This window comes from Desmodus rotundus, chromosome X (genome assembly GCF_022682495.2).
Source record: "Desmodus rotundus isolate HL8 chromosome X, HLdesRot8A.1, whole genome shotgun sequence".
NCBI lineage: Eukaryota > Metazoa > Chordata > Mammalia > Chiroptera > Phyllostomidae > Desmodus > Desmodus rotundus.
The window spans coordinates 60,580,613-60,608,036 of record NC_071400.1 but is presented as its reverse complement, the minus strand read 5'-3'; the positions used below and the strand labels follow the sequence as shown (position 1 = coordinate 60,608,036).

At 51.4% G+C, this 27,424-nt stretch overlaps 2 protein-coding genes and 1 pseudogene across 2 annotated transcripts; all 3 read right to left on the bottom strand.

Annotated features, from left to right (window-relative positions):
* Positions 1–221: 221 nt before the first annotated feature.
* GDI1 (GDP dissociation inhibitor 1) lies at positions 222–6,268 on the bottom strand. Its single transcript, XM_024551176.4, has 11 exons — positions 6,012–6,268; positions 4,701–4,808; positions 4,457–4,556; positions 4,179–4,313; positions 3,521–3,719; positions 3,123–3,254; positions 2,536–2,635; positions 1,931–2,102; positions 1,490–1,634; positions 1,321–1,375; positions 222–1,231 (listed from the first exon to the last, which is right to left on the bottom strand). The coding sequence occupies exons 1-11, from the start codon at positions 6,054–6,056 to the stop codon at positions 1,079–1,081; spliced, it is 1,344 nt and encodes a 447-aa protein (XP_024406944.1). The 5' UTR covers positions 6,057–6,268; the 3' UTR covers positions 222–1,078.
* A 479-nt stretch (positions 6,269–6,747) lies between these two features.
* On the bottom strand, positions 6,748–14,387 carry ATP6AP1 (ATPase H+ transporting accessory protein 1). Its single transcript, XM_024551175.3, has 10 exons — positions 14,188–14,387; positions 13,813–13,939; positions 11,394–11,468; positions 10,899–11,092; positions 10,339–10,379; positions 9,418–9,503; positions 8,753–8,991; positions 8,112–8,159; positions 7,794–8,025; positions 6,748–7,607 (listed from the first exon to the last, which is right to left on the bottom strand). The coding sequence occupies exons 1-10, from the start codon at positions 14,331–14,333 to the stop codon at positions 7,398–7,400; spliced, it is 1,398 nt and encodes a 465-aa protein (XP_024406943.2). The 5' UTR covers positions 14,334–14,387; the 3' UTR covers positions 6,748–7,397.
* A 3,118-nt stretch (positions 14,388–17,505) lies between these two features.
* Positions 17,506–17,745, bottom strand: LOC112296311 (cytochrome c oxidase subunit 7B, mitochondrial pseudogene; annotated as a pseudogene).
* Between the last annotated feature and the right edge of the window lie 9,679 nt (positions 17,746–27,424).

Genomic DNA, 27,424 nt, shown 5'->3' with positions numbered 1-27,424 from the left:
TGCTGAGAGGCCCAGGGCAGGTTAACGTGACCTGTTTCCTCTGTACAGGCCCCTTCAGTTCAGGAGCTCTTTCATTCTCTGATGAAGAAAGTAACCTTTTTGTAGCCATTAGGAGCCAAGCTAAGCTAGAATCCCAAACTCACAGGGACAGCATGACATCCCAGGAAGCCAAGGCCCCACCCAGTGCCCAGCTTTTAGCAAATAAAGCTGAAGATCTGGGCTCAGGTTTCCACACAATTTTATTGGGAGGTTTTGTTTTCTGTGAAATACACTAGAGGTTGGGGAAGGGCTCATTCACTTTGCAAGATAAGGGTTTCCCACCACTAAGGGAAAGTCGTGGAGGGGGGTACACTGGGGGTCTGGATCCATTTTCCCACCTCCTTCTGCTTTGCTCATATTTCTCTCTCAGCAAGTACCAAAAGACACAAACACAAAGACACAAAGAAACAAAACCAGTAAGATCAACCTCCAACGGGGCCACACCTAAGCCCTTTCCCCTCCCAGGCTGCCTAGGTAGCCAAGGGAGCTGCTCCACAGCCCCAGGCACCCCAAGACTCCAACAGAGGGGTACAGCACTCCCTTCTCAGACAGGGTTGGCAGAAGTTAATAAATTAGAATAAATTAACAGGGGTGGGGAATGAAGGATGAAACTTTGTGCTGGGAGGGCCCCTTCTCTCCAACACACAAGAGAGTTGGTTGGGGGGGGAGGCAGGGGGTATCTCCAAAGGCCACTACAGTGGGAAGAAGCGCAGTGGGGACAGAAGTCAGCTTTTCCTCCACATTCTTCCCAAACAGAGCAGAAGAATCACTGGTAGGGGGAAGAAACATACATAAGGAGAGGAACCCTCTTTTCCCAGGGTAAGTAAGGGCCAAGAAAGAGAACGCTAGCCAACCCCCGCCCCCCATCTCCCAAACCATCACTAAGATTAAGGATTTGGTCAGTGAATCAATGAGGTGGGTGACAGGAATGTGGTGGGGGACGCAGAGGATGCTGGAAACAGGGGTACCCAGCCATGCCCATCTCCCTAGCCCTGGAGAACAGGGGAGAGGGTAACCAGGGCTGGGGGAGGGTCAACAATCACTGGTCAGCTTCTCCAAAGACATCGTTCTGTTTGCGCTTCATGTTCTCAAAGTCAAAGGCGGAGCCTGCCATGCGCTTGTAGATGTCTTTGATGTCATTGCATGTTGTCTCAAAGTGTGTGGTAGCATCATAGGAGCAGGAACAGAACACCTGAAAACAGTGACAGCCAGGGCCCAGGGTGAGTTGGGCAGGGGCCCTGGGCAGGCAGCCAGGAGCCAGGGCTGAGAGAGGCTGCTTACCTGGCTCTCAGAACCATCGTCGATGGGCTCATACAAGTCACTGATGGCCACAAACCTGAGGGGCAGATGGAGGGGAGGGGACAGGCCTCACAACCAGCCTTGCCCTTCCCTGGTCCCCATCCCCCAGTCCTCCCACTCCTTGGCTCCCTTCCTCCCCCAAGCCCCTCACTTCTGGTCAATGGGCTCCAGTAGCTCCAGGGCTGGCTCAACCTCCTTTTCAGGCTCCGTAGTCTCCACCGTGGTGCTGGCAATGGCGATGTATTTGCCCTGAGCAGCCACGTTGTGTGCATAGGAGATCATGCACACGTAGATGTCTGCCAGCAGGAAGCAATCCGTTAACATGGGCACACAAAGGGCTCCTGGGGGTGGGCTCAATTTGGGCCTGCCTGCCCCTCCCTGGCTCCACACAGCAGGCAGCATCCAAACTGCCATCCTCATGAAGGGGAAGAGTCCAAGCCACCCAATCCCTAGAGCCTCAAGTCATGGTGACTGTGACGTGGGTCCCTGTTCTTCCAGGGAAGGATCAGGCAGAGAGCCCCAAGACTTACGAGGAGAGGTGAGACACCCCAAAGGCAACATCTTGAAGGAAGTGACAAGGGGCTTGGCCTACCTGACTTCCTGTTGACCTGATTCTGGGGGATGATGATTTGGCAGGAATTGGCATCGTTGGTGTTCTTGATGGGGTGGCTAAGGATACAGATGATGCGAATAACCTGGCCAGCCTTCCGCACACGGTCTGGAACGTAGCTGGGGTCACAGATCAGCTGCTTGCATCGGGCCACCTGTAAAAGCATCAAAAGGCCTTGTCTCTATCCAACACTCCCCTAGGTAGTCACGGGGACGGGCCCACAGCTAGGGTTGGCAGCTCTGGCAGGCAGGGTGCTCCTCTGAGCTGTCACTACTGCCCCTCCTGTAGCGTACTGCTTTATCCTGCATCTCAGAGAGGTATGCCCCATATGCAGGGCTGGGTGACCCCCTTTGCTGAGACACTGCGATCAGGGACACTCCCTGGACCAATGACTGACATAGCACACGAGCTCTGAGAGATCCCTCTCACCAACAGGAATGGCTACGTAGACTTCTGTAGTCCCAATGCCCAGCCCGAGGCCCTGAGAACTGAGAAGCAGCAAACCCAGCAGAGCCAAGATCACTGGGAAGAGAGCCTCTTAAGAACTCCACCCAGACCATCATAACTGCACCGTGGGGAAGGCTTACCTCTCCCTCAGACTTCACACCCACCACCTTGCCGTTCTCCATGATGATGTCATCCACAGGTTTGTTCAGCATGTACGTCCCCCCATAGATGGCACTCAATCTGTGGTGGGAGGAGTGATGGTGAAGAACCCCACCCAGGAGAAACAGGGACCAATGCCACGGCACCTCCCCCAAACATCACTGGGGTGCACAGAAGGCTGCCCCAGGCAGGCAGAGCTCAGGAGACCTGATGGTTCTTCCCAGATCTGTCACCCAGAATATCCAGCAAAGGGTAGCCTAAGGGTGGCATGAGGGCACAGCTCCTCGTGGAAATGGTTCCATGGACTCAAGGTTCCAAGTACTTAGTGTGGTTATAGCACTGCCTGACTCGAGCCAGGAGCAGAGCGAGCCCCGTCTGCAGCGGCCTGGTTCTTCAGCTCTGCGTTTCAATGCACTGCTGCTGCATCCCCATTACCGAAGGAAGGTGCAAAGTAAATGAAGACCACATGGCAGAATACGAAATGCTATGAAAATGCTCAAAGGGGCCGTTGCTGTTCTTGGCCCTGGTCCTACTCAGTACTGCCAACTGAAAGAAGCCATGCCCTCACCTCGCAAAACCCTGAGGCAGCTCGCCAAGGCCATAGAGTGGGTATAAATACGGGCTCTTGCCATACCGCGCCAGGGACTCGCTGTACAACTTGATGCGGTTGATGGTCTCAAGACAGGGCTGATCCAAGTAGCTGGGGGGACAGGGTCAGGAGAAGAGGCTCCAACAGCAGAACCCCCAACTCACCCCCACCCAGGCACCAGGCCAGCATCCCCCCACCCTCAATGGCCTGAGGAAGCCTATGAGTTAAACGCAGGGAACGAATGGAAAAGGCAACAGAGGAGCGTGTGGCTGAGTTCAAGAGATGTGCACAGCGGGCAGGGGGAGCAGCAGGCAGGAGAAGGGAGGGCGGGGTGCAGGCCAGGCAACGTGCGGTGTGCCATGCCGGTTTCCCCTCACTCATCAGTGCGGTAGAGCGCCAGGGCGTGGCCAGTGAAGTCAATGACGTCCTGGCCCAGGTCAAACTTCCGGTAGACTTCACGCATGCTTGTGCTCTGGGGGTCGACACCCTCAAAGGTCTTGGGGTCATTCTCATCAAAGTTTGCCACAAACACTAGGAACTTGCGGAAGCGCCGTTTCTCAAACATACCCATCAGATCTGCAGAGGCCATGTGAGGAGAGCCTTCACACCACGGAACGTGAACCTCTCCTTCCAACCAGTCAGGCCAAGAAAGCAGGTTCCCTAGCTCCCGGCTGAAGTCTCCCGCTAAACCACTGTATGACCTTAGATTAACCCCTCTGCCCTTCTCAGCCTCAGTTTCCCATCTGTACAGGTTCGGAGCACTCTGCCAGCTCTGACACGGGAGGATGTTTCACTGGTCAGGTGGTGGAGTCCCTGTCAAGGGCTGAAGTCTTTCAAGAAGGAGCCCCGCTCCACATCCCCTCTGCATGTGGACTACCCTCATGGCAACCCGTGTGAGGCAGTCTGGCTCGGTATAGGGAAGACAAAGCAAGGGGCTTCTGGTACCACATGGGGATGTGACCTTGGGCAAGGGGCGCCCTGCTCTGAATGGCTGCCCCCATCCCCATGATTCCCTGGCAGGGGACCCACACTCACTAGAAGCCAAGGCTTCAGTCTCAGTGGACGGCACTTTGTAGATCTTGCCCCCCTTGTAGACAAAGCTGCCTTCCACCACCTTGAAGTCCAAGTAGCGAGTCACCTCTGTATACAGTAGCATCTTTACCAGCTGCCCTGCAAGTCAGTGAGCAAATGGCAACAGTATCAGTATGGCTCCCTTCGGAAACTCCCATCTGCTCTGGCTGCCTTTTTATGAAGCCTGACCCTTCTCTGGTTGTCCCAATCACAACCCACAATACCTCCTTGGTCTCCCTCACCATTGGCCATGAGGAATTTGGGGATCAGGTCAACATTCCAGTCTCGGCCCCGGCCCATTGACTCAGGTGGCCCCTCCAGCAACTGAAAACGCTTATAGAGCTACAAGTAGGAAGGAGAGAAAGAGAGGTATCTCTGAGACCACTCTCCTTCCCCCACTCCACCTTTCCCACAGAACCTAAGGAGTGCTTCAGCACCCTATGCAAGAAGTTAACAAGGGATGGGCCTGGGCTCAGGTGGACTCACCTCCTCCAGGGGTGTGATAGAGGAGCTCTCACCCCCATAGTAGGGGTTCCGGTCCATGTGCAGCACCTTCTTCCCGTTCACAGACATGATGCCTGACAGGATGCATTCCTGGGGAAGGGGCGACATTTGCTGCGCTCCTGCCCACATTCCCACCAGTAGCCCTTGGTCCCCACCCCAAACCGAGGAGGAGAGCAAAGCTAGGACTCTGCACCAATGGACAGCTCCTTGCCTCCTTTCACCCGCTGCATGCCACCTCACCTAAAATTGGGGAGCAGTGGCTTCACCTGACCACAGTCTGCTTTATAACCTTGTGGGGCAAAGAGGTAAAAAAGAGAAATGACGGAGGCATAGAGGGAGAGCATCCAGCAGACACACGGATGGACTATCCGCAACTACCGTGCCAAGAAAATTATCTTATCTACACAGAGCGTAGGAAGACAGATAAGACACAGTGAGCCACAGAGGAGACCCAGCTGGACAGTGAAGGGCTGGTGGAAGAGAAGGGAAGAAAGGCGTAGGATGATCCAGGAATCGCAGGCCCCACCCTGGGCTGCTGGCTCCTCCAAGTTGTCCCTGACCCTGAGTCTTCTTCCAGCCTGGGGAGGGGCTTCTGCACCAAGATTGAGGGAGAGGGGTCTCTTAGAGGAGCGATCCACCAGGGTTTGAAGGAAGGGGGAAAATAAACATCCTCACCATTCACTGTCACTAGCCCAAGGACAAAGGCTGAAGGCACTAGTCAGCCTGAGATCTCCATGGGAAACCAGGGTGGGGTAGCGGGAATGTGGTCACTGCCCCCACTGCTACCCTTCTGGAACATTCCCTGGGTCCCCAGGCCCCATAGAAAGCTGGGAAGGCACGATGTGGGCTCATCCTGGTGAAGCCCCTTGACCTGCGGTCCTTGTGCTTCATCCTCACCAGGATTAGCGCAAGATAGGAGAGGATGCTGGACCGGCCAGAGGTGCGGGCGATGTGTTGGGACCGGCGTCAACGGGTGGGCACTGGGGGATGTAGGGCCGAGGTGGGGTTGGGGGGGGTGCAGGCTGGGATGGGGAGGACAGAAGGGGCCGACGGTTCGGGGCCCGGGAAGTCGAGGGGGCAGGAAAAGGGGGGGGCCGTTTCTTAGAGAAGGGGCCATGGTGATGGATAGAGGCCACGTCGTAAGGGGGTGGACACAGGGCTGTTTATTTTCCGGGACCCGAGTGCCGGGGGCGGCAGCACCGCGGATGGCAGTGACAGGATGGGGCCGGGGGCGGCAGCACGGCAGGGAGGAGGGGGCGATGAAGGGTTCCAGGCGCCCAAGGCCGCACTTACTGTGAGGCCGGTGCCCAGCACGATCACATCGTATTCCTCATCCATGGTCAGGCCTTGATGCCAGCGCCGTCAGCTCCTCCTCCTTCACCACAGCCTCCGCCGCAGCACTGGACCAAAGATGGCGGCGTGTCGGCCACCGTCAGACCCCTCCGCCGCGTCAAAGAGTCCCGTCCCCTCCCTGTGCTCCGCAGTGCAAGGTCCAGGCCACCGCCTCCCCGGCTCGCCTCCCAGGAGGGCTGCCTGTGTCCAGGTCTCAGCACCAGCGCAGCTCCGCTCTCTGACAAGCCTGAGGGGAGTGAAGCAGGGCGGGGAGGGCGGGGCAGTCCAATGGCCAGTGCTGCGGTCGAGGGATCCGTGCGCCGGCCTCCGAGCCCGCCCCGCCCTTCGGGATGCTTAGCGGCACCCAGGGCCAGGCGAACGCCCCTGCGGCAGCAGGGGGCAGTCCCAAAGGGACCTGAGGGCTACTTTTGTCATGGTCATCCCCAGGCGCTAACCACCCTGGCCCTTCCAGCCTGCACACTGCAGCCCCTCCCTACCCTAGCCACTTTTGGGACCACCATGTTAAAGACCCACTGCGTCTCCCCTGGCTCCCTGAGGCAGTCCCTAGACACCTACAGGCCTTCCCGCCTCCCCCTTGGCCTGACTTGGCTACAGCTACATCTGGGCGCCTCTCTGGAAGCCCTTGGCCAAGTGCATCCCTCCTGTCCAGTACAGAAATGAGTAACAAGAGGCCAAAGCATGGCGACCCGTCTTTATTTTATTAGGAAGGAAACCCACCGAGCACCCCAAGCTCCTGCTAGGCATTCCTGGCAGGAGCTTCCAGAAACCCAGCGAGCACACCCAGCGCACCTGCTGTGGAGGTCCCTTCCTTCTCAGGCCACAGAAATAGACCCCAGAGTACTGCTTATTGTTAGCACATCACCAAAAACACCACCAAGTGGGACAGGTAAAAAGTACTTCCACCCTCCAACTCAGGGAACATCAGCTCCTGGCTGCTGCAGGGAGCCCAATAAAGCCTGGGGAGGGAGCACTGGCTACACAAAAGCACTATAAACAGCAAGGGATGATGGTGAAAACATGAAAATAAATAAGGAGAAACGGGGAAGGCGGAAGGGGCTCTAGAATTCACGTCCCCTCCCCTCACAATCACCAAGCCTGGGAGATTTTACTATCTACGTAGAATATGTACACCTGTTGACAGAGATTGGGGTGGGCAGTCCCAGGGAAGTCCCTCAGAGGGCTGAACAGGAAGAAGACAGGCTGAGGGGAACTGGGGGGGTCATGCTATGGTAGGAAGAGAAGGAAGTCCTTCAGTTCAGCATGCCTTGAGGTGAGAAAGTGACAACCTGTACACCATCACACCCTCAATCCCCAGTGGTTACAGGGTCACACAATCTGGGTCAAAGTGATGGTGGGGCCCTTGTGGTCATCAAAGCGGTCCATGGTCTTGAGGCTCAGGATCATGTGCAGGCCGTAGGTGAAGATGAAAAGCATGAATAAGGATGTAAGCAGCCCCATCCAGATGCCCGGGGAGAAGAAGCCGGCACAGTCACTGGCGTAGGAGAACTGCTCGCCTGTCACATTGAAGGCCTGGATCTGGAGGATAGAAAGGACCACATGGCCCCACACAGACGGAGGCCCAGTAAGGGCTGAGGTTCCCAAGTTATCGGGCAGAGCAAATCTCACAGGATGGGAGCCCAAGCCCGAAGACCAGGCCTCCACTCCCTCCCCTCTCTACCAGAATCCTGCTACCTCCGGCCTGGGTTCCCCCCTGCTCCCTACCTGGAAGTCCTGAAGAGTCATATGCCAGAGAGAGGGCTGGGTGTTGGGCACAAGGAGACTGCCCTTCTGGCTAAGACTGCTGACGTACTGGCAGTGGAAGGAGTAGATGCTGGGCCCTGTGACCTGGGAGGCATTGAAGTAGACTACAGAGCCATTGCTGTGGATTTCCAGGCGCTCCATGGTAAACCAGTGCCGGGCCGATACTGGGTAGAAGCGGTTCGCCAGAATGAACCTGGGGGAGGCCACAGGGGTGTCAGGTTGCTAAGGAAGCCAGAGCCACACCAGTCCACCCACACCTCAATAGCTCCTCCGACTCACTTGAATGTCACCGTGGCATCAAAAAGCTGTTCATAGGTCAGCGAAAGCCTGCAGGACCAGAGTAAGAGGCAAGCTGTCAGGCTCTGAAAGGGCCTTGAGCATCTTAGATCAAGGTGCTCAAGTCTGCTCCTACCTAAGCTGCCTGGGTCCTCGTAGCCACCTGAAGAGGTAATGCCCCCACTTGACAGATGGGAAAACTGAGACCCTGTCCCATTCTAGATCAGGAGCCAGTACGTAGGTCACCTACCTCCAGCTGAGGGCTCCTTCCTCTGGCTCCTCTGAGCCCACTGCCCCTCCTCCTTTTGGCTCCCCCTTGGGGTGGTTGAGGTGCCCAGGTTTGGCTTTGGGAGTGAGGGCGGTCTCTCTCACCACACACGGAGGGTATGGGAGCCCCAGAGCTTGCTCAGGCCTGGTATGCACCAGAGTGCAGTCTCCTTGAGGCTGCTCAAGGGGGAGGTGTCAGTTCCCAGGTGACTGGGCAGTACTAACCGCCAAGGTCCCAGTCAAGGACCAGAAGGCACGAGGGAACAGAACTCTGAGCAACACTTACTTGGAGGGCCCTCCAACAGCCCCACCCCATGACACCAGCAGCATTCCCATGGTGAACACCCACACCCGCCTGAAGTGACAGGTATTCTTACCCGGCAACAGAGTCATTCCAGAAGGAGCCGGTCAGGTTGAGTTGCTGGACCCCAAATGTCATGGGGGTCAGGTCTTCCCAGCGTTCCCTATATGCCACTGAGAAGTTCTGGGCCCAGAACAGGATCCGGGGGGCAGTGTCATTATAACTCACAGGGGGGTGGATCACAGGTGACACTGGCTGTTTTTGCAGTAGCTGGCGACCTAGCCCTCCTGCCACCATGGCTACATCGCGGGTCACCTGCAGAAACAGCCCACAAGCCTTCTCTCAACGACCCTGGGAAAAGGCCCCAAACCAAGTAGCCTGCCCTCACTGTCCCTCTCTCCGCCATCTGTAGTCCCACCGGTCATACTCAAGAGGCCCTTCCTCCAGAAGGCTTCCTCCAGCTGACCCCTCAGCCTTTGTGACATTCCCAGCCCCTCCAACTTAGGAACACTCGGACTTACTGTCTGAGCATGCCAGCCCGTAAGACTGACCAGGCCCGTGGAAAGCCACCCCGGGGAAGAGTAAGCAGGACTTTACAGTTCATGTTCATCCCCCAGACATCAGCCCAGGCAGGGAGAAGCTGGCCCCTCCTTAGGCCACTCGGAGCCTCACCCCCTCTGGGCCAACTTACCACGTGGCCTCTGCCCACACCTCCCAGAGCCCCTGCAGCAGGGCACGTACCCTGGAAGGGCGGACCGCCGTGAGGGCCGCTGTGTACGGGACATCTTCAGACTTGAGCATGCTCAGCACCTGCCCAATGATCTCATCTGAGGGGCAATGGGGAGAGCAGAGAACCAGGTCACGGGTGGATGCTCATAGCAACGCTTCCCATGGCCTGTTAGAAACCATCTGATCTTCACACAGCAGAAGCCAGCAGAGGCAAGGTTGTATCCTTCCACATACCACACCAGTGCCCCCTCTGGATTGAGTGCCATGAGACCACCTCATTTGAAGTGGGAACCACCAGATGTCTGCACTGTGAAGTCCCCTCACCCCCAGCAACTGGCATGCCCTCTGTAGTGGGATACTGATACCCGTGAAGAGTCAGCCCCCCTCAACCTTCACTAGTGTTTTCACTTTCCAATGAGGATCCCTCACAGCAGCTGCTTCTCATCCTGCCCACCCCTAGCCCCACTGGGACACCTGTGGCCTTGGTTGTCCACTCCCTAAAGCCAAGCCCTAACTAAAGTGAATGAAAAATGACAAAGATATAAGAAATCCCAAACCCGCCCTTAGAAGGTTTCCAATGACCTTTCCACAGGGAATGACTGACTGTCCTTTACAGCAAAAAGAACGAGTCTTCAGAACTGTTTTTTAAAATGTTATCCAAACTACAGGATTCATGCTGCCTGAGTGGAAACCAGCTCCAAGGCTCCCGCATGGAGGACCCCTAGACAGCCTGGAATCTCTGCCACGAAGGGCCCAACTGAAGACGAGTGAGGCCTGAGGCCAGCATTTCCCCGGTCAACTGCTAGTTGCTCCAAGAAGCAGGAGAGCCGCCCTGGGGTTCAGGAGGGGCTGAGGGGCTGTGGACTGACCAGCTCTCTGTGGCCGAGGGCTGCATGAGGATGGAGAACGTGCACTCTCCCTGACCCTACTCACCATTGCCTGTGAGGACTTCCCTGGGTGCCATTAGACCCGAGCTATAGAAAAGACAGAGTGTTAGAGCCCCCACAACCCAGAGAGCTCTCTGCCCCCTGCCCTCTGGCCGCATCCCCTCTGCCTCTCCAGCCTGTCCTCCACTCAGTGCCACCATCCTTCCCTACTGGCCCCATTCACCCAGCACACTCCAGCTGGGAGCTCTGGGAGCCACACTCACTGATCCCTCTACATCTTTGCTCGCCTCATGACCCTGCCTGGAATCCCTTGCCCCCGCTTGCATGGTCCCACTCATGTCCCTGCCACCTGCTGCGTGAAAGGCTCCTGGCTAGGTAAGATGGCTCCCTACCCCCAGACTCCATGTCCACCTTGTCTCTGGAGGCTTAGTTCAGTGCAGGGCACCGACTCCTGAGTCACAGCCCGACCGGAGGCCCTTCTGGCCTCTTCTGGCCATACAGGGCACCTTCTGGAAGGGCTTCAAGGTTCTGAATGGGAGGACTGTCATTGTTGACTCAGTTGTGCTACCAGAGCCCAGAGCCTTGAGGCTGGAGGCTGCGCCATACCTGGCTGTGTAGGGCAAGCGGATGAGCAGCAGAGCTGGGAGGCTAGCATTGAGCTTTAGCTCCCGAAGGGTGGCCAGGTCCACGTGCAAGGGGCTGGCCCCAAGCTTCTCCTGAAGGTAAGTGGTCAGAGTGCTGACTGCATACCAGTCAACAGCAGGAAGCACGAGAGAGGAGGGGGCCAAGTCCAGAGCATTCTGGGGACAGAGGATAGGCGGGAGATTAGTTAGCAAGGGACCAGTGGGTCTGAGCCAGCCCCCCAAACCACTCTGGCAACCCTCCTCTGGCAAGCCACACCATACCCACACCCACACCCACACCCACATAGGAGTCTTATTCAGGATCAGAAAGAAAATGTCCCACACCCCTGGCCCCTGACACTCAGGCCTTTCTACGCACAAAGCCAGCATCTCTGGTCCCCAAGGGGAAAGTTCTTATTGTGCTCAGGGAGGGGGGCAGAGCAGCCCCCATGATCCGCAGCTGGGAGAGGACTCTCACCTCCAGGTTAGAGAAGGTGCTATCCTGCTTGTTCCCGAACACACCACCGTACGCCGTGAAGTCCTCAATGCTCAGCTAGTAGGGAAGCAGGGAAGACGGCCTCAGAAGGTAGGGCAGGGCCAGGGCAGGGGGCAGACACTTTCCCTGTGCATTTGCAGGGCCCGCAGAATCTCATTTAGAGTCAGATTTGGTTTGGTCAAAAGGGCAAGCAAGGGTGAGTTGGGGGTGGGGTGGGGATGGAAGGTTCTTTCTTTTCTTTAGCATCCTACTTGCAGTGTGAGGGTTAGAAATCATGGAAGGCAGTCATGGGGTTGGGAGGAAATCTGTGGGCAGCTGACTTGTGGTAATCTCAGGAGTAAGAGTCAGCTGCCTGCCTGCAGACAACAGGAACTGGGTAGGGAAGAGAGAAGCCTGGGGAAGGGAGCGGGGCAGTTAGAAGCATTCACTGCATGCCCCCCACCCCCACTAAAGGGAAGTCAGAAAAAAGGAGAACCCGCATACCAGTTGCAACAGCTATAGCCACCTATGTCCAGTCTGGATGAGACCTTTTTTAAAGACGGGTGAGAAGTGCCCCGCCCCACCAGCTTTTGGTGGAAGCGGAGAGACAGGTGAAGATCTTGGAACACGCTGGAGAAAGCACTTAAGTCTTCTGAGCTCTCCTGACCACAGAACCCCGATGCCCATCCCTCTTCCTCTGCAACCTAGAGACGTCCTTCAACTCCCGCCCTCCACCCCAACTCCCAGCTTCCTCTGGCTTTTCCCAGTTAGGCCTAGAGGCGATCTTAAACAGCTTCCCTAACCTCATTCTGTTTAGTATACACACTTGCCCAGCTTCCTCTCCCTCTTGGCCAGGAATCCTGACCTTGTTTGGACACCTGAGCTCTCTTTCTGGAAGCCTAGAAACTGCCACTATCTCCTTATGCCATTCCCTGCTTGAAATAACCCAAGGCTCCCTACCACATTTAGAACTGCAACCAACCCATCCCTCCTCATCTCCGGGCTACCTGGCTAACCATCCCCTACCCCTTCTCTCACTCTCTGTACTCCAGCGACACCAACTCTTCCATGGGCTCACCAAGAGCACTCCTTGTCCAGGGCCTTTGCACCTGCTGTTCCCTCTGCCAGAACACCTTTCCCCCATAGCCACGTGGCTCTGTCCCTCCCTCTGTTTAGGTCTCTGCTCAGATCCCACCTCCTCAGCGAGCCCCTGCCTGATCACTTTTATCTTCAACAGGGTTGCCAGTCACTCTGTCCCCTTAGCCTGCTTCTTTTTTCTGTAAACACTATAGCACTGACATTATATAAGAACTTAGCATTTACTTGTCATCCTCACATGAATGTCAGCTTCCTCAGGGCCAGGGCATGGGTGTCCCCAATACTTAATGACTGGTACATAGCGGGCAGTTCATATGTGGCCAGTGGATGAATGCCATAAGACAGGGATCCAGCGAGATGTCTTACACGGATACTAAGAACTGCTCCTCACAGCCCTCTGATGAGGGGTATTTTCATTTCACAGACGCAGAAACTGGCATTCACACATGATTCCAAAGACTGTTAAGTAGTAGAACTGGCACTGAGTACCAGTCTGACTACATTATTTACCACCTCCTGGAAGGCCCACAGGAGACCATGACTGCCACAAACCTGCCCACAGAGGGACAGAGCAAGACCACAAGGGGCATGAGCCACACAGGCCATGAACGAGGAAGGGACAAGCAGAGGCTCAATAACTTCCCAAACCTACACTGCCCTAGAATCTTCTCATGGTCTAAATGCTTGGTTTGGGAACAGAGAGACATGAATGGGAGGGGAAACAGCATGCCGATTATGAGCACGAACTGGCGGGGCCGGGGGACAACATCTGACAGACTCAGGCTGGGACCAATTGTGCTGTGCAAAACCCAGCCAATCATTGCACCCCCAAAAGCCTAAGTTTCCTTGGCCGTAAAGCCGAGATAATGACATCAGCTTAGCACAGTGCATAGGAAGCACTCAGTAAGTGATCATTTTGAAATTTCTACTATGATCATTACAGTAAGAATCAAAACTCTGCCACCCATTAGCTATGTGACCTTGAGCCAGTCACTTCCCCTCCTTGGGCATTTGTCTTCTCACCTGTAAAGAGGGCCAATAATCCCCACCACGTAGAGTAGGTCAGATAAGTGCATGGTACTCTGTAGGCATCTGACCTCTGACCACTTGCTTCCCCCAATCAAGTTGATGCAATTTCTGGGCCCCCACTATTCCCATTGAACCTTCTCCTACAGGCCTTTCCAAGAGAGGAGCCACACCTCCCTGCAGTTGGGACAAGGTCACTGAAGTTTCCCTTGGGGAATGGGCTTCATTGTCCTGGGAGGGGCGGGGAGGGGGCCTGCCTGCCTCCTAATGACCGAGGGAGAGGGCTGGGGCGGCGCACCTTGTCCTGCAGGAACAACAGCACATTGCGGGGGCCCAGCTCCAGGGCGGGGTCTAAGTAAGTAGAGAGCTGCAAGTCGCTGGTGATGTGGCCCTCATGGGTGTCGGTCGCAGGAGCCCACAAGTCCCTGCCAGTGGACAGAAGAGGTGCTGTCAAGTGAGAGTGCATGGCTTGAGATTCAAAGCCCGTGAGCTTCCACCTTGATGCGTGGGGTCTGGGAGCTCTGACCCAGCCGACTGGCTATGGGCCGTCGAGCAAGGGACAGTCCCCTCCGGGCCTCTCAGATTCTCGCCGAGTACAGCCAAGAGTCGGGCGAGGGTACCCTAGCCGCCACGGTGCGCAGCGTGACCCGCCCCAGCCCACCATTCCGCTCACCGGTCACTCGACCACAGCACCAGCGGCACCTGCTGCTCCGTCGCTGCCGCAGCCACCACCAGCAACACTGACAACAACCTCATTTGCCAAAACGCCGGGGCCCGCCTCGTCCCCTTCCGCACGTAAGCCGTCAGCATAGCCGCCATCACAGCTTCAGCCTCTACAGCCTCGGCCACCACTGCCGCCACAGATCAGGTGACCACCGCCCCCGCCCGAGCTCCGTCCTGCACCACCATTGGCCGGAATGCAGGCCTGGAGCCAGAGCCACAGACGATTGAGTGAAGCGCATGCCACTCACAGCCGCTCCTTTTCACTGATTGGCCATACGTGTCTCCGGGCGCGCACGCTCCTTGTAGGATGGGGGACGGGGTCCAGCTCAGCCTGCTTCCAACGCCACCCTGCGGATGGCAGTTGACACCTACAGGACAGGTGGGGCGAGGCTAGTGGGGGGCCAGGGCGGGCTTCTGCTCCACAGGTCCCCACACCAACGACTCGCCCATGTTTTAATCTTTCTGCTTAAAATTTCAAGAGTGGAGCGCCTGGAGAGGGCATGGAAGCACCGCACCCTGTCTCCATATTTTGCCCTAAGCATCTCTTTATCTGGCTCTTCCTGAGTTGCGCAAGAGGGGTGATGCTAGCAATTCAGATGTACCAAAGAGAAGCCGTAAAATATTTCCTTCAAGTGAAAAGCTTCTCTGTAGACTTGTTGGAATGATCTTTGTGTACAAGAGTTCCAAAGTTGCTGGAAAGTGGAAACTATATACTTTCAAACTTCACTTCTGCACAAGTGGAGTGATACAAGCTTTGTCTGTAGAGGACAGTGAATAGCATTGAAAAGGAAGATGCTCTCCTTCCTGCTCAGCCCGCATGATTTTCTCCAGTGCCAAATGCCTGCAAGTCATAGCTTTCACCACATTTTCTCCAGCTCTCAACTCACGCAGCAGCAGTGTGAATGAGAGCCCCAGACAACTCAAGTCTGCACCCTAGCTCAGGTCACCGCTTCCCGCACCATCTATCTCCTCATCCCTTAGCCCTGGAAGTGCACATGCAGGAGGTTCTGGGGGGCTGGCCGCCCCCCAGATGCTACACAAGTGTGCTGAGTTCCCGCAGAAGAGGGCCTCTCCAGCTCCCAGTTCTAGCAATGCCTGCAGCGGTGCCCCAACTTCCTCTGCATGCCCAACTGTCCGTGTGCGCACCCATCAGCCACAGCTTGCTTGGTCTCCAAAGAGTTGTTCCTGCAGTTCTGATAACTGTGAATCAACTCTGGCCTGGGCAACCCAGTGAACTACTGTACCATTCAGAGGGCTAAAACTACATCTTTTAATGAGAGCCTACCCTTCCAAGGAAGATTGTCCTTCCTTGGATATACTCCCTTTAGAGTTTGCTGTGTACCTTTAAAGTTACTCCCCTATTATTGCTTAATAATTTTTATTTTAAAATATCTTTTAAAAAGTATTTCTTGACCTTAGAGAAGAAGGGAGAGAGAAAGAAACCTCATTCAGCTGCCTCTCATACGTGCCCTGACCAGAGACTGAACCCCTAACCTAGCTATGTGCTCTGACTGGGAATCAAACCCACAATCTTTCAGGGCACAGGATGATGCTCCAACCAACCAGGGCTTAATAATTTTTACATTGAACATCCCGTATTTAAATTACTGTGTGTTGGGAGACCATTTCCCCTGTATTTCTCGGCATTCCAGTTGTGGTCTTCTTAGCAAAGAAAATTGATAAGCTATGACAAATATGTCTCCCTTCCTGGAGACATTCTAAGATCATTAAAAATTTCCTTCTTCTTTCTAGATATTTGCTTTTAGCTTACATTTAAGGTAATAAACCTGAAGATGGCTTCCCCCTCCCTACAGAGGATTTGTTTAATTCCAGAGTAAAGATGAGTGTGTGTGTGTGTGTGTGTGTGTGTCTTGGATGGCAGATGTGCCAGAAATGCTACATAGCTCCCAGTGTCATAATTTCAGGGTTCCTCACCTGTGGGTACAACTCTGCTACATGTGCAAGGTAACCAGCACTAAAATGTTCTATGAGTAATAAACTCTGTTCTATGAAAACAATTGTAAAAGTGGTTTCTTTTTCCTGCAGCCGGACCCTCTGTAGGGAGACAAGGGGGCCCAGGATAACGTCCAGAGGAACACCAGCAGTCACAATGAGCAGGGAGGAAGAGGGTCCGGAAGAGAAATCAAAGGAGCACCAAAGAGGAGGGGAAAACAGGGAGAAGCTTGGTTTCGAGGACACCATGATTAACAAAGTCAGTGTCAACTGCTGGCAGGAAGCAGGTAAGATGAGGACAGAAAACTGTTCCTTGGACTTTAGCAACAACTGGAGACTTTGGTAAGAGTGACGGCAGTGTGAGGAAATACAGATGTGGTATACAATTGTTCTTTCTCAACATTTATCTTAAAGAGAGGAAAGAGACAGAGTGACAGCTAAAATCAGAAGATGAGAGACACTGCCTCAAATGAATTGGGACCCTTTCACCTTTTTCTGTGCCCTTTTTTTTTTTATTTCTCATATTGGTGACCAGTAGAAACAAACAAACAAAAACCCTGATAACCATAGCCAAATACTGAATTCTCATTAAGGGTATGTACCCTGATTTATCTGGGAGGAAGTGAACTGATGTCTGTAGCTTAGTTTGGAATGCACCAAAAATAAAATGAAGAAAAGTGTTGGTACAGAGATAGATGTGTAATAAAGCAATGATAGAGAAAGAGAAAGAGAGAAAGACAGAAACATCGATGTGAGAGGGAAACATCAACCGGTTGCCTCCCGTACGTGCCCCAACTGGGGATCGAACCCTCAACCTTTGGTGCACGGAACGACACTCCAACCAACGGAGCCACCTGGCCAGAGCACCAGAAGCTTTTTTTTTGACATTGCTATGTATGTACTGGGTTGAATGGTATCCCCCTAGATTTCACGTCCAACTAGAACTCGTAAATGTAACCTAATTTGGAAATAGGATCTTTGCAGATGTAATCAAGATAAGGCCATGCTGGATTAGGGTGTTGTCCTTATAACAAGAGGGAAGTTTGGACACAGACAGGCAGGGAAGAAGGCCGGTTGATGGTGGCGGAGACAGATTGGTGATGCAGCTATGAACCAAGGAACCCCTGCAGCCACCAGCAGCTGGAAGGGGCAAGGAAGCGATCTTCCGCAGAGCTTTTAGAGGGAGCAGGCACTGTTGACACTTTTTTTTTAAGGTTTCAAATGTGCTTTACTCCTGCAGTCATGCCATAGTTTAATGGGTATGCAGTGCTTTCACTTGGCATCAGTTATGAGTTGGTTTTGGGACAATTAATTATTACAACAGCTGGAATGATCCCTGATCTCTCCGTTCCTTTGGGGTGACTCTGCCAACAGGGGACGGGTTCCATTCTACTCCAGTTTGTGTTGCTGTTTATGTCCATGCGGCAGCACAGAAGGCGTTACCGCATTTGTCACGGAAATCAGGTGGCAGTTTCTGGGTGACCTGCCTTGCCATTATTTGCTGAATGCTATGAACTGGCAGACGACGTGGCGTGTTTTGGGGCTCTGGAAACATTGTGAGGCTGAAGACAGAGCTGCAGCAACTACAGCTGCTGGTTTGTCGGCGCTTCCCAGTTAGTACCTGTGCGAAGAACCCCTGCTGACACTGATTTTCAACTTCTAGCCTCCAGAACAGGGGGAGGATGAGTTTCTGTTGTTTTCAGCTGCTCGGTTTGTGGTAATGCTACAGCAGCCCTAGGAAACTAATGTCCTGTATGTTTGATATTTTAAAAAGTCTATTTTATTTATTTATTTATTTTTAGAGAGAGGATAAGGGAGGGGAAAAGAGAGGGAGAGAAACATCAATGTGCAAGAGAAACATCGAACAGTTGCCTCTCGCATGCCCCCAACTGGGGATCTGGCCCCAAACCCAGCTATTTTGCCACGTGTAATATGCACCCACAGTTTTAACATGAGTGCACATTATACACAGGTATTAATACTACCCATGTATAATGCGCATCCTTGTTTTTCCCTCAAAAATTTGGGCAAAACACTGTGCATTATACATGGCAAAATACAGTATGTGCCCCGACCCCCTGACCAGGAATTGAACCTGCAACCTTCAGTCTGCAGGACAATGCCCAACCCACTGAACCACACCAGTCAGGGCTGGTTTGACATTTTTGATAATAAAAATACATGGAGAAGAAAGTTTAATAATGCCCATTGTCTGTTGTCAGCAAAGATGTGATAGAGTCTCACCTCCACAGAGGTGAGAGTATCAATTGGTAGAACCTTTTTCTGGAGGAACTTTGGCAACATCTAACAAAGTGTAAAATGGGTATGACCTTTAACCAAGCAATTTTCCTCTTAAGGGTCACAAACACCCAGCTAAGCAAAAGATGCACATACAAAGAGGAAAGCACCATTTCAGCACCATTTGTAGTCGAAGAAGCTAGGCGCTGATGGCCGGATACTGTGACAGCGCTCAGGCACGGCTTCCGCCCCTGCGCCTCAAACAGCAGGATGTCCGGGACTGGAACCTGAAGAAAACCAGCTCCCCCAGGGCCACGCCTCTGAAGGACGGAATTCAGTCTTCGGCATGCAGAGAGCCCTCTGGGCGGTGCAGGGAGGTATACCAGACGGAGGGGCTGCATGCAGGGGCCACCAGGCCATGTACACAATGACTCCCTCCCCCCTTCACATGGCTGCTGGTCTCCATTGATCACCTCCACTTGTCAGAGAAACTGCTTCCAAGATTGTAGTCATCGCACATGAGGCTTGGATGAGGATGGTGGCCACTGAGCTGGAGAGAGGAGGTGGGCTTCACAGGACACGGTCAAGAAAGAAGGTGGCTGGGGACTGACAGATTAGGTCATTTGAGAACAGGTAAGTTTATATTGTTTGTGGGGCCTTCAAGATATTATGAATTATAAGATATTTGGTCTTCTCTACAGTTCCTGGCTCACAGCTCCCCAGAACTTTGGAGTTTTCTGTGTTGAGAGTGGTCAAAGTGTCTTTGTTAGGTTAATGAAGTGACTTTTGAAAAGCACCTAACGATGGTGGAGCCAACCATGTGATTAGAGGGCTGGAACTTTCATGGGAAGGGAGAGGGGCTGGAGGTTGAGTTCAGTTGCCAATGACCAATGATTTAGTCAATCATGACTTTGTAACGAAGCCCCATAAAAACCCAGGAAGGCAACTAATAAAACAATAATCTAGTAAGTAATGTGTTTCCCAGAGTTCTGCGAGTTGTTCTAGCAAGTTAATTGAGCCCAAGGACAGTGTCTTTGGAACCTCCAGTCAATCAGAAACACAGATGAGAGCCTGAGCTTGCAACTGGCATTTGAAGTGGTGGGTGATCTTGTGGGACTGAGCCCTCAACCTGTGGATCTGATTCTCAATCCAGGTAGGTGGTGCCAGGATTGGGTTAAACTCTGCCCTGGCTGGTGTGGCTCAATGGATTGAGAGCCAGCCTGTGAACCAAAGAGTCGCTGGTTTGATTCCCAGTGTGGGGCACATGCCTGGGTTGCGGGCCAGGGGTGCACCAGAGGCAACCACACATTGAAGCTTCTCTTTCTCCCTTCCCCACTCCCTTCCCCTCTCTAAAAATAAATAAATAAAATCTTTTAAAAACAAGAATTGAGTTGGATTCTCAGACACCCTGCTGGTGTCCAAGAATTGCTTGTTGGTGTGGGGAAGCCTCCATACATCATTGCAATTGGGTCCAGAAACTCCATTCAGGTCCTCAAGTGGCAATGTCCAGGTCAACTGAGGGGTGAATTCTGCCCTGGAGCTTACTGTAGCCCCAGAAGCCCAGGAGGAGGTCTGATTTGTATTTTAAAGGGCTGATCTGGCTGTAGTGAGCAGAACAAGATGAGGGGATAAAAGTGGCAGCAGGAGACTGTTGCCCTTTCTGGGAGAGAGATGACAGGAGCATGTGGCCACGGTAATGGGGGGCAGAGAAAGGGCCAAAGAGACTGCAAAGGTCAGTGCCTCGGTATTTATTTGGGACTGAGGTTTGACCAGGTGGCATGATGGCGGGACAGGGGCAGGGGCCCTGGGAGAAGTGAGAAGTCGGAGAAGGAGCGGCCAGTGGGTGGGGAAAGGCTTGCTCTTGCTGCAGCCCTGGGGCTCAATCACATTTCCTCAGTCAGTAGCTCTATAGAGCCTGCTCGGGCTGGTGAAGAAAACAAGGGCACCACGACGTGAAATCCTCTGGGCCCAGCACTGGCAAGGAAAGTTCTGTAACAGTGCCGCAGGAGTTGAAGCTGTCCTGAGAAGGGACAGAGGCCCTGCAGGCTGGGGAAAGTGGTGAGACAGAGTGACAAGGGGAGCTGATGCTGATGCCATGGGCAAACCCAGGAACACAAATAACACCATTTAAATAGTTTCAAGGCAAAGACTTTCTCTCAAGCCTGATCTTGCTGGTCAGAGGTCTCTCTCTGAAATGCTTCCATCCCAGGGGGAATAAACTCATTTTTGGCGACTTTTATTCTTCCCAGAGTTGGGGGAGGTCCCTGGAGTGGTGACCTTCAATGCTTCCCGAAGCACTTGCTACGGCCAGACACTGAGTCAGACTGAGACCCCAGTCCCCAAGTTCACCTTCTGGGTGATGGATATTCAAAAGAGGGAGACACTGGGCTGGAAGGGAGGCACAGAGAGAGGCCCCCGCCTGAAGCTGCTTTGACCACAAGGTGACATTTAAGCTGAGTCATTCACCAAATGATTACAGCACCTATAAGTGCCTTCCTGCCCCCCCCCCCCCGCTTCCCTCGGAAGTAAGTGCTAGACTAAATAGGGTGTTTATCATTGACTCTTTTTTTTTCATAGATCGACCACTTATGTATGTGCCCCTAAACTGTCTAATGCTTAGTCTGCTCATACTTGAGCTTGATAAAGTGTGAACATACTGTCCTGTGCATAGTGCAATGCAAGGAACACGGGCAGCATTGTACCACCGCTGCATAATCCAGTGTGTGAGCCTTGCACGACTATGCTCCCTTCTCCCACTAGTGGATGCGGGGGCTGCTTCCCCTTGTTCCCACTGTTTGCCAAGAGGCCCTTTGTGACCTACGAATGCAAGTTGTCTCGGGTACCAAGACAGACCGCATCATTGTTCACAATTATTCAGTATCCCTCTTCCCTTTAAGAGCAATCCTTCTTGTTCATTGCCAGGCAGCAGACAAACTGGAAGTGTCAGTTTTTTTAAATATTCTATTTATTTATTTTTAGAGAGAGGGGGAGGGAGGGAGAAAGAGAAAGAGGGAAACATCGATGTGAGATGCGATGTGCAAGAGATACATCATTCTGATCGGTTGCCTCTCACACACCCCCAACTGGAGGCCTGGCCGGCAACCCAGGCATGTGCCCTGACTGGGAATCCAACCGGTGACCTTTTGGTTCACAGGTCAGCACTCAATCCACTGAACCACACCAGCCAGGGCTGGAAGTGCCAGTTTTAAGGATGCCTGACCGTAGCTCTGATCCAGGGCCACTGTGGGAGTCTTTCAACACTGGGGAAACAAAGGACCAGGCACTGGAACACTAGTGGGGACACCTGCAAACCACACATTGCTCTGGCTGTGAAAAAGAAGCAAAAGGTCAGGGAGGGGGCCATCACCTCACTCCTACGTTCCAAATTGCCTGAGTGCATCTCCCAAGCAAGGTGGAACCCACACCCATAGCCTACTCACCCTGACCACCTGGCAGCCCTCCCCAGGCTCGCCTTCCCTGCACGCTCCCTGCTTCCCTCACACACTGGCCCGACCCCCACGCTGACCCAAAAAAGCCAGAAAAGTTCACAAAATGAAGGTGTGCAGTGCATGACTTCTCAAAGCAAACACTCCCTTGGCATCACCCAGGTCGAGAACTGGAACATCTGCCCCGCAATAGCCCCTCCCACTTCTCCTCGCATCACTTCCCTCTCCCTTCCAGCAAACTGACCATGAACCTGGTTTTTGTGATAATCACTTGGGTGTCCATGATTGTTGTGGTAGTCAGTTTGGGCTCCTATAGCAGAATACCACACACTGGATGGCTCATAAATAGCAGAAATGTATTGCTTACAGTTCTGGAGGCTGAAATCTGAGAGCAGGGCACCATCAGGGTCGGAGGAGAGCCCTCTTCCAGGTCGCAGACCTCTGGTTGTATCCTTACTTGGCAGAAGGGGTGAGGCAATCTCTCCGGAGGCTCTTTTATAGGGTAGTAATGCCATCACGAGGGCTCTACCCTCGTGAGCATCTCCCACAGGCCCCACCTCCTACTACCATTAGAGCATTTGGTTGCAACATTTGAGCTTGAAAGGGGGGGGGCACAAACATACAGATCATGGTACCCGTTAAGCATGGATTGCTAAATATGGTTTTCTTTGGTCTGTTCTGGGACCTTATATAAATGGAGTTCTTCAGTATTATGTTTTGTGTCTAGATTCTCTGCTCGAGATCGAGAGGCTAATGTGAATCATTGCTGCATAGCATTCCCCCGGTAAATTTTCTGACAGTCATTAAACTCTTCCGCTGCTGAGGAACAGTGGAGTGGTTTCCCACTTTGGCTAGTATGGCTAATGGTGCTGTGAACGATTGCGTGTCTGTCTCGTGGCGCACCTGCATGGGCACGTCGGTGAAATTGCTAAGTAATAGGGTATATGTACTGGGCTAAGAGTGTCCCCTCAAAAATTCATGTCCACCTGGAACCATCAGAATGTGACTATAGCCCTGGCTGGTGTGGCTCAGTGGATTGAGCACTGACCTGCAAACCAAAGGTTCACTGGTTTGATTCCCAGTCAGGGCACATGCCTGGGTTGTGGGCCAGGGCCCCAACAGGGGGCACGTGAGAGGCAACCACACACTGATGTTTCTCTCCCTCTCTTTCTCCCTCCCTTCCCTGCTCCCTAAAAATAAAGAAATAAAGTCTTTAAAAAAATGACTTTATTTTGAAATAGGGTCTTTGCAAATATAATTAGTTGCGGTGAGGTCATACTGGAGTAGTTAGAGTGAGCCCTAATCCAATGACTGGTGTCTTCATAAGAAGAGAAAAAGAGGCAGACACAGAGAGGGAGAAGCCGTATGAAGTTGCAGGCAGAGATTGGAGTGATGTGCCTACAAGCTAAGGAACACCAAGGATTGCTGACCACCACCTAGGAGAGGGGCATGGACAGATTTGCCCTCAAAGCCCTCAGAAGGAACCACCCCTGCCCACACCTTGCTCTTGCACTTCTGGCCTCCATGACTAGAAAAGAATAAATCTCTGTTGTTTTATTTTATTTTTTAAAAATATTTTATTTATTTTTAAAGAAAGGGGAAGGGAGGGAGAAGAAGAAGGAGAGCAACATCAATGTGTGGTTGCCTCTTGAGTGCCCCCAGCTGGGAATCTGGCCCACAACCCAGGTATGTTCCCTGACTGGGAATCGAACCAGCAACCCTTTGGTTCGCAGGCCGGTACTCAATCCACTGAACCACACCAGCCAGGGCCAAATCTCTGTTGTTTTAAACTCCCCAGTTTATGGTGCTTTGTTACTGTAGCTACAGGAAATACATACAGTATATATATATATATACATACAATATATATATATATATATATATATACATATATATATATTTAGCTCTGCCATTTGTGTTTCCTCTTCTATGAAATGCCTGCTCACATCAATCTTCCCATTTTTCTATTGGATTATCTTTTTCTTATTGAATTATAGGAGTGCTTTATATGTTCTGGGTATGAGCTCTGCACTGGTTATATGTATTATAAATCTCTTCCACTCTGTGGCTTTCCTTTTCGCTTTCTTAATGATGTCTTCTTTTTTGTTTTTTGAAGATTTTATTCGTTTATTTTTAGAGAGAGTGGAAGAGAGGAAGAAAGAGAGGGAGAGATATATCATCGTGAGAGAGAAACATCGACTGGTTGCCTCCCATACGCTCCCCGATCTGGAACCGAACATGCAACTCAGGCATGTGCCCTGACCAACGGGTCAGGGAAATGATGTCTTCTGATGAACAGAACTTGTTAATTTTAATGTAGTCAAATTTACCTTTTTTTTCTTTATGCTTAATATTTTTTGTCCTGTTTAGGAAACCTTTTCCTGCCTCCAAGATTATGGGAATATTCTTCTATATTATCTTCTAAATGTTGTCTTTTCAGACTTTTCTGTATGATGTAAGGTCGCAGTCAAGTTGCTTCTCTTCCACAGAGATCTGCAGTTGTCTCAGTACCTTTTGTTGAGATGAACACCCTTTACCCACCGTCTGCAAATACTGCTTTTTTTGTATAACAAGTATCCATAGCTGTGGGTCACTTTTTGGGCTCTCTATTCTATTCCACTGGTCAATTTGTCCATCTAATACCATACCATCTTAATTACTATAGCTTCCTAATCAACCTTAATACCCGGTAAGTCAAATCCTCCCACCACGTTCTTCTTTTTCAAGAGGTTCTCTGTGTGATGATTGCAGCAGGGGAGGAGGCTCTTGGGGGGGGGGTAAATGGTAATGGGGAAAATACAATAAAAATATTTGTTTTTAAAAAGAGACTCTTCGTGGGCTATGGTGTTTTCATATAACTTTTAGAATCAGTTTGTTAGGCTGATCAGATTATTTGTTTCTAAGTGGAGATTTTTCATCTTTTTAAAAAGATTTTATTTAGCCCTGGCTGGTGTGGCTCAGTGGATTGAGTGCGGGCCTGCAAACCAAAGGGTCGCTGGTTCAATTCCCAGTCAGGGCACATGCCTGGGTTGCGGGCCAGGTCCCCACTGGGGGGACGTGTGAGGGGCAACCACACATTAATGTTTCTTTCCTTCTCTTTCTCCCTTCCTCCCCCTCTCTAAGAATAAATAAACTATTAAAAAAGATTTTATTTATTTAGTTTTTTTTTAAGATTTTATTTATTTATTTTTAGAGAGGGGAAGAGAGGGAGAGAAACATCCATGTGTGGTGCCTCTCAAGCACCCCCCACTGGAGACCCGGCCCGCAACCCAGGCATGTGCCCTCACTGGGAATCAAATCAGCGACCCTTTGGTTCACAGGCTGGCACTCAATCCATTGAGCCACACCAACTAGGGCTGATCAGATTATTTTTAAGAGCCTGATTGAATTATTTGAAATTGTGGTAAAGTATACACAACATAAAATTTATCATTATAGTCTTTTTTAAAAAGATTTTATTTATTTATTTTTAGAGGGGAAGGAAGGGAGAAAGGGAAAGAAACACCAATGTGAGAGAGAAGCATAGATTGGCTGCCTCCTGCACGCATCCCAACTGGGGACCAAACCCTCAACCCAGGCGCATGCCCCAACCAGGAAGTGAACTGGCGACCCCTCACCTCGCAGGGCGACACCCAACCAACTGAGCTACACTGGTTAGAGTCATTTTAGTTGTCTTTAACTTTTTGTTTGTTTGTTTGTTTTAGAGAGAGGAAGCAAAAGAGAGAAAGAAACATCAGTTTGTTGTTCCAGTTATTTATACATTCGTTGGTTGTCTCTTATATGTGCCCTGACTGGAGATCAAACCCACAACCTTCGTGAATCGGGATGATGTTCCAACCAAGCTCCCTGGCCAGGGCCAAAGCATTTTAGTCATTTTTCACTATAAAATTTTATATTGTAGTAAGATATTCATAATACAAAAGTTACCATTTCATCCTTTATAAAATTTTTATTTTAGAGAGAGAGAGAGGAAGGGAGAGAGAGAGAGGAAGGAAAAAATCCTTCGGTTTGCTGTTCCTGTTACTTGTTCACTCATTGTTTGATTTTTGCACGTGCCCTGCCCCAGGATGGGACCTGCAGGCTGGATGTATGGGGACCACGCTCTAACGAACTGAGCTACCCAGCCAGGGCCCCATTTTATCCTTTTTTAAGTGCACAGTTCACTGACATGAAGCACAGTCACACTGCTGTGCAGCTCCATCATCTCTAGAACATTGTCATCATCCCAAAACTGCAACTCTGTCCCCAGTAAACACTAGCTCTGCATTCCTCCCCTTCCCTCGGGCCCTGGCAAGCACTACCTTACTTTCCGTCTCTATGAGTTTGACTACTCTAGGGACCTCATACAAGTGGAATCATTCAGTATGAGGCTTTTTGTGTCTGGCTTACTTCACTTAGCATAATACATTCAAAGTTCATCCATGTTGTAGAATGCGTCAGAATTTCTTTTATATGGCTGCATAATATTCCATTTGTAAGACCACATTTTGTTCATATGTCAATGGACACACGAGTTGTTTCTGTCTTTTGGCTACTGCGAATAATGCTGCTGTGAACACCAGTGTACAAATATACGTTTGAACCTTGATTAGCTTTTGATAAAAATTATATTCAATCTATATATCAATTCTGGTGAACTGACACCTTTACTGTATCAGTTCTTCCTGTTCATGACTGGATCTCTCTCCATTCACTCAGTTCTCCTCTAATGTCTTCCTGGCAGTTCTGGTTGTTTTTTGTATTTAAATTAGTTGCTGTCCTTCTTTTGGTTGTGTGAGGAGGCGCAGTGTGTCTACCTACGCCTCCGTCTTGGCTGGAAGTTCCTTTAATGTCTTTCAATAAAGTGTTAAGATTTTCTTTACACAGGTCTTTCATATCTTTTGTTAGATTGATTCCTAGGTACCTTGTAGCTTTTGTAAATGGTGTCTTGCTTTCAATTATATTTTCTAATTCTGTGTTGCTGGTGTATGTATAGAAAAGCTGTTGATTTTTGCATATATTGATGTTGTAGCTGGGATACTTTCTAAATCCTTATTTCCAAAAATTTGTCTATAAATTTACTTGGATATTCTATGTAGACAACCCTATCACCAGCAAATCATGAGTTTCTTTCATTACAATCATTATACCTTTGATTTCTTTCCTTGTCGCACGCTCTCGTGCCAGTAGACTAGTGAGACTCAGCATCCCCATTTTGTCCCAGGCTTTTTCTGTTTGTTTTTGTTTGCTTTCTTTTTCTTTTTTTAGTTTTTATTGTGTTCCAGATTTTTAAAAAGATTTTATTTATTTATCTTCGAGAGGGGAAGGGAGGAAGAAAGAGAGGAAGAGAAACATCAATGTGTGGTTGCCTCGCACCCCCTACTGGGGACCTGGCCCACAACCCAGTCATGTGCCCTGTTAATCGAACTGGCAACCCTTTAATTTGCAGGCCGGCACTCAGTCCACTGAGCCACACCATCTAGGGCTTGTGTTCCAGATTTTAAGGGAATGTTTCCAAAGCTTCAACATCAAAAATAATATTCTAGGTTTTTTGTAGATCGTCTCTATCAG

Bases quoted from the DNA above. Each gene is read 5' to 3' on its own strand.
- GDI1 (XM_024551176.4), bottom strand. From the start codon at position 6,056: ATGGATGAGGAATACGATGTGATCGTGCTGGGCACCGGCCTCACA. The intron at 4,809-6,011 runs GTAAGTGCGGCC...CCCCTTCCCCAG, and splicing joins TGCTGGGCACCGGCCTCACA to GAATGCATCCTGTCAGGCAT. The intron at 1,232-1,320 runs GTAAGCAGCCTC...CACTGTTTTCAG, and splicing joins ACGATGGTTCTGAGAGCCAG to GTGTTCTGTTCCTGCTCCTA.
- ATP6AP1 (XM_024551175.3), bottom strand. From the start codon at position 14,333: ATGGCGGCTATGCTGACGGCTTACGTGCGGAAGGGGACGAGGCGGGCC. The intron at 10,380-10,898 runs GTATGGCGCAGC...TCTTTTCTATAG, and splicing joins CGCTTGCCCTACACAGCCAG to CTCGGGTCTAATGGCACCCA. The intron at 7,608-7,793 runs GTAGGGAGCAGG...TCTATCCTCCAG, and splicing joins TGACTCTTCAGGACTTCCAG to ATCCAGGCCTTCAATGTGAC.